Below are 8,553 nucleotides of genomic sequence, written 5' to 3' on the forward strand. Positions count from 1 at the left end.
ATTTGCTTGCAAGTAAAAAGTAAGGATTGATCTTCAAGAAAAATATACAAACTGTATTCTTTTCCGCGTTTTAATTGAAGGAATTTCACTGTTTAAATAAAGAGGGGTTAAGCGGGCCAAGTTTTTTTGTATCTTCGGTATTTTTACGGTATATTATGAATATGAGACGGTATATTTCGGGGGGGGAAATGTGCATTAATAGGTAAAAAAACATGTCAATCTAGGATAAAATCATAAATAATGTTTCAATGGAGCTTGGAACAAAACATTTAACTCCAATTAAAAGAAATAAGGTATACAAAAGTACATACGCATAGAAAAAACTTGGTTGACCTGCAACACTGACGTCACATTTAGTCAAAATTTACGCTTATACTTTGGCCGCTTTTGTTTGAACCTTATTATGTAAAAAATCCAATAAAAAAGAGTTGTGAAAACTAGCCAATCCTAAAAAAAATTCATTGAGGAATTGGATAAAATTATTTGTTCAGGGCTGAGAGTCCCAGTTAGCTAGTAATATTAAACGGAATATCAAAATCGAGGAACATCAACTTTGAATGTTTTGAAAAAAACAATCAATACTATCGTAATAGTATCGGGCTCAAATAATTATTAAAAAAACCATTGAAAACTTTTAGGAACTTGTCCATTGTAAAAATTAGATGCCACCTGTCGATTTGTCTACAAATGTGTCTTCGTATTTTATAGCAGCCAATCCAAACATATCAAAAGCGAAGCTACTGTAGCTCGATACTATCATGATAGTCGCCAAACCGTCGATAGTAGAGGCAGTAGCAGTAAAATATCGATACTATCGATAGTGCCCTCGATGGTTTGACACCTCTAGACAGCACCCATCTTGAAAAGTCTACGAGCTGGCTACGAGGAGTTGGTGTAGTTATTTAATTATTTCTGCGGCAAAAGAGTTAAAAAAAATATAAAATGTCGATGATTTCTGCACGCTTGGCGTCGTCGGTCGCCCGCACCTTGCCCAAGACGGCCGCACAGGTATTAAAAACTGAGTAGAAGCCACGGCGAAAAATTTGCATATAAAAGTTATACATAATCCAATACCCTCGCCGAGAGAATTGGCAAAGAAAAAGTGCAGCCCGAGTCGAAATGGATTACAAAGCATCGTTGGAGGAAACTCGCCATCTGCGCCACGAGCGACGATTAGGTTTTTCAGCATTTTGGCCCAGAATTTTGTGTTACGCAATTCGGCAAAAATCATAAGCGGCCGCGGATAGTGGCTCCCACTGTTACATAACTATACTATCGTTAAATATGTCTAAGAACTTGAAATTAAAATTTGGCAACTAATAGCATAGTAATAGTGGATAGAAACGCGCAAGGTGCATTGTTTGTGTAGAAATATTACATAATTTTGGGTACGTCGGCTTTGCCAGCCAGCTCATTGTCAGCACCCGAAGTGTGAGGTTATGTTCAAGGCAGCAAGTGTTGAGCGAACGATAAAGTGCGGGAGGGGGTGCAGAGTGCCGAGACTGGGATTGATAAATGAAAAAGTACCCTAGAAGTTTATTAATCTAATATTTGTGGCACAGAGCAGAGGAAAAGCGAGTGTCCCTCGTGTGTTGGTTACTCAACTACGAGACACATCCCCCGCACACACTTTCCTTACATAAGCAATATTGTTAGTAATTCCGGAACTCGATTCGATTGTTCTCTCTCCTACAGATTGCCTGCAAGGCTTCGTACCCAGCTGCCTCTCTCGCTGCCCGTAAGTTCCATGTTGCCAGCTCACAGCGCAGCGCGGAGATCTCCAACATCCTGGAGGAGAGAATCCTGGGCATTGCACCCAAGGCCGATCTGGAGGAAACCGGTCGTGTGCTTAGCATTGGTGACGGTATCGCTCGTGTCTATGGCCTGAACAACATCCAGGCCGATGAGATGGTGGAGTTCTCCTCCGGCTTGAAGGGCATGGCCCTCAACTTGGAGCCCGACAATGTCGGTGTGGTCGTCTTCGGTAACGACAAGCTGATCAAGCAGGGCGATATTGTCAAGCGTACTGGTGCCATTGTCGATGTCCCAGTCGGTTATGAGCTGCTGGGTCGCGTTGTCGACGCTCTGGGTAACGCCATTGATGGCCTGGGTGCCCTCAACACCAAGGACCGCTTCCGTGTCGGCATCAAGGCCCCCGGCATCATTCCCCGTGTGTCTGTGCGCGAGCCCATGCAGACCGGAATCAAGGCTGTGGACTCTCTGGTGCCCATCGGTCGTGGCCAGCGTGAGCTGATCATCGGCGACAGGCAGACTGGGTAAGTGTCGAAGAGCTCCCCGCACAGAGTTTTCCCCAACTATCTCTGTAACCCGACCGCTCTTGCAGTAAGACCGCTCTGGCCATTGATACCATCATCAACCAGAAGCGTTTCAACGACGGCCAGGAAGAGTCCAAGAAGCTGTTCTGCATCTACGTTGCCATTGGCCAGAAGCGTTCCACTGTCGCCCAGATGTTGAAACGTCTGACCGACGCCGGCGCCATGAAGTACACCATTATTGTGTCTGCCACCGCTTCGGATGCCGCACCCCTGCAGTATCTGGCTCCCTACTCTGGCTGCGCCATGGGCGAGTTCTTCCGCGACAAGGGAAAGCACGCTCTGATCATCTACGACGATTTGTCCAAGCAGGCCGTCGCCTACCGTCAGATGTCTCTGCTGCTGCGTCGTCCCCCCGGTCGTGAGGCCTACCCCGGTGATGTGTTCTACCTTCACTCCCGTCTGTTGGAGCGTGCCGCCAAGATGTCCCCCGCCATGGGAGGTGGATCCCTGACTGCCCTGCCCGTTATTGAGACCCAGGCCGGTGATGTGTCCGCCTACATTCCAACCAATGTCATTTCGATCACTGACGGCCAGATCTTCTTGGAAACCGAGTTGTTCTACAAGGGTATCCGTCCCGCCATCAACGTCGGTCTCTCCGTCTCCCGTGTGGGCTCCGCTGCCCAGACCAAGGCCATGAAGCAGGTGGCCGGTTCCATGAAGCTGGAGTTGGCCCAGTACCGTGAGGTCGCTGCCTTCGCCCAGTTCGGCTCTGATTTGGATGCCTCCACCCAGCAGCTGCTGAACCGTGGTGTGCGTCTGACCGAGCTGCTCAAGCAGGGACAGTACGTGCCCATGGCCATTGAGGATCAGGTGCGTAGTCCATTGATGCACCCCCTGCGATGTGTCCCTAAGTTCTTCCTCCTCTCCAGGTTGCTGTCATCTACTGCGGCGTGCGCGGACACTTGGACAAGATGGACCCCGCCAAGATCACCAACTTCGAGAAGGAGTTCTTGCAGCTCATGAAGACCAGCGAGCAGGCTCTGCTCGACACCATTGCCAAGGAGGGCGCCATCTCTCCCGCCACCGATGCCAAGCTGAAGGATATTGTTACCAAGTTCTTGGGCACCTTCCAGGGTTAAATTGCAACGGTCAGTCAGCAGCGCGGTGTAACATCTTAGATGCGGCTCAGAGATTACCCTAAAAGCAAGATCAATAAAGTAGAATATTGTCTAAGTCGAAAGTCCCCTAACAATTTCAATGCTGCCCATTGCCGCGCGCAGATCTATAAATCAAGAATAACATCATAAAGAAGCCTACAACACTACAACTTAAGATAAACAAAAATTATACAAAACAAAAGAAAATCCTTTTGCGCATTCATGTTTTCCTGCGGTTCCGGCCAGCTCCGTGTCCCTTTACGCCGTCCAACGCCACCAAAATGCCACAAATCTTGGGAGAGAGAGAGAGCAGGCGGAAGGCGGTGGACGGGGCACGGAATGGCCGAATCCAGTTTCGAATTTCAGCGACATCCGTGTGGTTCCTCCAACCATTAGATAATGATAATCCTGCATTGTTCTTCTGCTCTAAAAATGTGTAATCAATATTTGAAATATTGTAATCGAGAATAGTCGAATACTGTCTGTGGATGATTGTGAAACGATGATGAAATAAAAACGATACTAAATTATACTCTAAACGAAGAACTATCACAGGATATTTATTTCACTCTTTAAACGCCGATTTAGTGATTATTTAAAATTGATCAATGGATATTTTAGAACCATCCAGAATTCGGAATCCTTATTCACTTCTTTAAGGCTTATCTTCTATTTAATATTTTGTGAAGCTAAGAATTTGATGGACTACTTAATCTGAGCACTCGCTCCCAGCTGATCCGTCAGCAGCTGCTCTTACCCTGTTCCGTCTTTTGCATAACCTCCCTTCCCTCTGAGTTGACCTCCGGCCCACCCTCGTGAGTTACCGTTACCTGAGGCAACGACTGTCAGGAGCAGTACCAGTGGTTCAGTGGTGGTTCCATGCTCTGCATATTTCTATACCAGCGAGCCAGAAACGAGAGCAAGGAAACCTAAGCGCCTGTGCCCGTTCAGAGTTCAGAAACCGAAACGAGCCCCGAAATTAAACGAACTGAAGTTTTTATGACACGGCGGAGGCATGGCATCCAAAATAAAATATGAGCGGCGGAGGGCAGAGTCAGAGCCAAAGAATGGCAAGAAAAAAATTACTCTGTCAGGCCTACACACACATATCACAGCCCCTCTCCCGCTCTCTTTTTATATCCCCATTCTCCAGTATGCTTGGGAGCTATGCCCCCCTCGGCCAGGCGGGGTCTACTTTCTTTTTATTGCATTTGTTTGACCGTAAAAGTGTCTAAATTAATGAGAGCCATAAAACCGTCAAACTTAAATTTCGAACAGGCGCACAGCAAAGCCAGAAAGTGGGGAACGGAACGACACGGCACGGAACAACGGTACGGTCTGGAAGCGACTGAAGAGACCCACGCACACAGAGACACCCCAAATACACACACGCATGCAGAAACACATACAGAGACACGTGCGAGCAATGTGCTTGGGCAATTACCGTTTCCAATGGAACGACACAGCAGCATAATGGAAGAGAGACGAAATGAGAATGAGAAGTGGTTGCCAGAAGGAAGGTAAAGCAGAAGACGAAAAACTGACCTGCGATCGGGAAGGTGACCTTTTCCACCTCTGTTTCCCCCCTCTCAGTGTGTGTATTCAGGAGGATTGATAAGCCAGGACAATGGAAAGGGTCTGTCTAGCGCCTGCCTGAGATTTCGTTCTCACAGTTGAAATCAGCTGCCGTTGCCGGCCTCGGAGGACATACACATGCATACTTACATACATATGTCAAATAAAGGTCCAACAACTGAGTAGTTTTTAAAATTACACAATACAAAACTTTATTTGCCACGACATTTGCTGGAAACAGTTGTGTCACATGAATCAATTCTTTGCCTTGCTTAAATTATACAATTAACTTAGTTGTAAGTCGTGCAAAATCCATTACATATACCTATATAAATTATAAAGTCTCATCTCGGGATTTAGGAGAATATAATATTTTTGCACATTTTTGGGATTTATTCTTAATGCATTGAACGAACCATTTCCAATAAAATTTAAACTCTAATACAATTGATACAAATAAAAATATAGTCTTTCGCATGGGTATAATATAATAATATGTATATGGTATATGTACTTTGAGAGACAACGCCGATATGTTCAGCCAGCAAATGTACTCGTTGCCCACTCACACACCTGGCTCTCAGTGTCCTTGTGTATTGCGGTTTGTGCTCGTCCACTCTCTCTCACTCTAGAGGTGTGCCCTTAGGGGGAGGAGCAGGAGTTCCAGTTCCGGTTCAGGATCCCTCCAACTCAGCAAAGGAGTGGGAGGGAACCTAACCATAATCAAGTGAAGAATGCCTTTGTCGTTGATCGCATCGGGGCGGCCATGACACAAACGCGGGACGCACAGCAGAGGGACCTTGATTAGCTACGATCATTATGATTGAAGGGGACTTGGACTTCTGGTATTACACAAACTTAAAACGAACACGAAACGTACAAACGAACGAACGAAAATAAAGGAATACGCTACAAATTTAAAAATGAAAACAAATTAAACTAAACTAAATATTTCGGGGGATTTTGTGAGGGGGAGATGTGAAGTGGGCCCAGACTACTTCTTCAGGCTCTGGGCCACAATGGAGTCCATCAGGGGCCCGCTCAGCTCGGTTCTGAGCGCGATCTTCTGGAACTTGTTGGCCTGGTACTTGTTGTGAATGGCCTTCAGCTTGGCCTGTGGTGCATCGCGCGCCAACTTGGCGATCTGTCGAGTGATGGGCCGCAGATGCGTGGCCGAGTAGCGAGAGTAGTAGGTCAGCGTCGGTGTCCAGTGCTTGTCGTTGAAGCCAGTGCTGGCCCGGTAGTTGCCATTGAGCAAGTGCAGCGACAGGAAAAGCGAGGCTGCAGCAATCTGAAAGCAGCATGAACACAACATTTTTATATAACGTAATATATACATGATCGGTGTGCCGAACCCACCTCGGATGGCTTGTAGCTAGCCAAATCGTAGTCGACCGAAGCCAATTCCACAAAATACTTGGACATGGCATGGTGCTCATCCTCTGCCCCAGCGGCCTTTGAGTAGCGCCGCAGGAAATGAATCGGCAGCGGACGCGACAGATTACAATCGATGGCCTTGAAGATCTGCAGCTCCATTATGCGGATCTCACGGGCCGAGTAGGTGTCATCGGTGATGAAGACAAAGTCGTTAATGGCCGGCGGAAACAGCTCCTCGTATTTGGTGGCAATGAAGAGGGCCGTCACTCCCACCAGCTGCAGATTGCTGCGCTTCGTATTCTTGACCACCTGCAGATAGCGATCGATGATGGCCACGGCCAGCTGGAAGGTCTCGGCAGCCAGATGGAACTGCAAATGCACCTCGTTGATCCAATCGATCAGCACGGCGCGCATCTTGTGGGAGACTTCCTTCTGCCCGGCCAGGTGATCGTTGTGGATCGGCTGCTCGATCTCCACCTTGTACAGATAGTCGTAGATATCGTTGACATACTCAGATACGAGCACGAGGTTCTCCTTGTCGTTGGCGTCGATGTCCTCGATGCCGGCCAAGCGCTTGCTGGACAAGGACATGGAAGGCTGAATGGTTGTCGATGGCTTGAGGAGGGCACCCCTGGCGGTGCTTTCGCTCCTGACCAGACCGATGACGTCCTTCTTAATGGCCGCAAATGGCTCCTTCTTGAGAACGCCCACAGGCTCCTTCTTGAGCACGCCCACAGGCTCCTTCTTCAGGCCGGCCACACCCATCACTGGCTTGCCCAAAGCAGCCCGCAGCTTGGTAAGGGATTTCTTGGACAGATTGCTGTCTTCGCGTCGCAGTGTGGGCTCAGGCCCATTGACCTGATCGCTGGAGCCGGTCTCCGGCTTTGGCTTGACTGTAACTGTTCGGTATTGGGATATGGGTTTGGACTTGTTTGGCAATCGATACTTACGCTTGCTGGTCGCCTCAGCGGCCGCCTTGTCGCCACGGGCCAGGGTGTTGGCCGAGACCTGGCGGGTGAGCAGAACGCCCGATGGAGCGGTATGGGTGCGCACAGAGTTGGAGCGCAGCAGTGCCGCCACTCCACCCTCAGCGGGCTTGGCCTGCACGGCGCCATTGGCATTGCTTGCACCCAGGGGCTGCTTCTTCCAGTGCGTGTCCACGCGGGCCTTGGCGTTGCGCAACACACTCGGCAGCTTCGATTCCTTCAATCTGCAAGGAGAACCGAAGCGATCCGCAATAAGCAAGCGGTCGCAATGGAATGGGGAATGCTCGGGTGCACTTACTCTTTCTGTGCCACATCTTTTGCGGCAATGGCGCGGTTCAACCCGCGGTTCTGCAGATCGCCCAGAGCAGCGCGTTTTGTGGTTGCCTCATTTGTAGGCACTGTCAATTTCTTCAGCTGGACTTGGTTAATATTCTCCAAGGCGTTCTACAAAAACAATTGAATTCAATTTTCTCAAATGCATTAAATGGCAAAGGGCGGCGGCCATTTTGCAAAGAACCGCAATGTTCCGAGATTTAGTGGGCAATACTAGAGAGTGATAATTAGCGGTACAAGTACCGCAATTGTAAAAGTGCGCCAAAATGCACCCGCCGCCGGCATGGAAAAAACAACAAAGCTATTGACAAACGGAACATTCTCACCCTCTCTCACGCTCGCTCTTCACACACACTGTCACGCACTCTCTTCCCTCATTCCCTTTTGATCTTGGCTGCCGATGCAGCAATGGCGTCCCTGCGTCGCTATCGGCCCTTTTCTATCATGTCCCTATGAAAATTATTAAACATTAGAAAACTCACCTCGTCCCCACGCATTTTCAATGTTGTGCCGACCATTTTGATTGTGTTTTTAAACAAATATACAATTAACACACACGAAGCGATGCTGTAGTTATCTTTTCTCTTGGTCTTGTTAGCGCGTTGATTTGAATTCGTAAAGCAACTTGCTTGTTACTCTGCGATTTACATGTAATACTTGATCTCGATGGAGTTTGATATTTTATATGATATAATTACAATTTCTAAATCGAAAGCGACTAAGTTTCTGATTTTTTTAATTTTAAGAGTCGAGCTCTGCCGCACGATGCGAAGCCAAGATTGCAGTTTAATTTGAATTGCAGTGTGACCGTGACAATGATGATAAAAAATAGCACCTGGCCAAAAAATA

The 8,553-nt window shown here is 47.9% G+C and overlaps 2 protein-coding genes across 3 annotated transcripts; one reads left to right on the forward strand and one right to left on the reverse strand.

The window, feature by feature from the left end:
• The first annotated feature begins 846 nt into the window (after nt 1-846).
• On the forward strand, nt 847-3,976 carry LOC111077564 (ATP synthase subunit alpha, mitochondrial). Its single transcript, XM_022371897.2, has 4 exons — nt 847-1,008; nt 1,696-2,276; nt 2,345-3,146; nt 3,206-3,976. Exons 1-4 carry the CDS (start codon nt 943-945, stop codon nt 3,413-3,415), a joined length of 1,659 nt encoding a protein of 552 aa, XP_022227589.2. The 5' UTR covers nt 847-942; the 3' UTR covers nt 3,416-3,976.
• Nucleotides 3,977-5,203: 1,227 nt separating this feature from the next.
• Nucleotides 5,204-8,502, reverse strand: LOC111077579 (G2/mitotic-specific cyclin-B). 2 transcript variants are annotated; one of them, XM_022371920.2, is made up of 5 exons: nt 8,187-8,502; nt 7,670-7,815; nt 7,336-7,595; nt 6,368-7,278; nt 5,204-6,299 (listed from the first exon to the last, which is right to left on the reverse strand). In XM_022371920.2, exons 1-5 carry the CDS (start codon nt 8,220-8,222, stop codon nt 6,003-6,005), a joined length of 1,650 nt encoding a protein of 549 aa, XP_022227612.2. In that variant the 5' UTR covers nt 8,223-8,502; the 3' UTR covers nt 5,204-6,002. The 2 variants fall into 2 exon arrangements, with proteins under 2 accessions (XP_022227612.2, XP_022227611.2); XM_022371919.2 differs by having other exon boundaries at nt 6,368-7,284.
• Between the last annotated feature and the right edge of the window lie 51 nt (nt 8,503-8,553).

Source organism: Drosophila obscura, unplaced genomic scaffold (genome assembly GCF_018151105.1).
Source record: "Drosophila obscura isolate BZ-5 IFL unplaced genomic scaffold, ASM1815110v1 contig_17, whole genome shotgun sequence".
NCBI lineage: Eukaryota > Metazoa > Arthropoda > Insecta > Diptera > Drosophilidae > Drosophila > Drosophila obscura.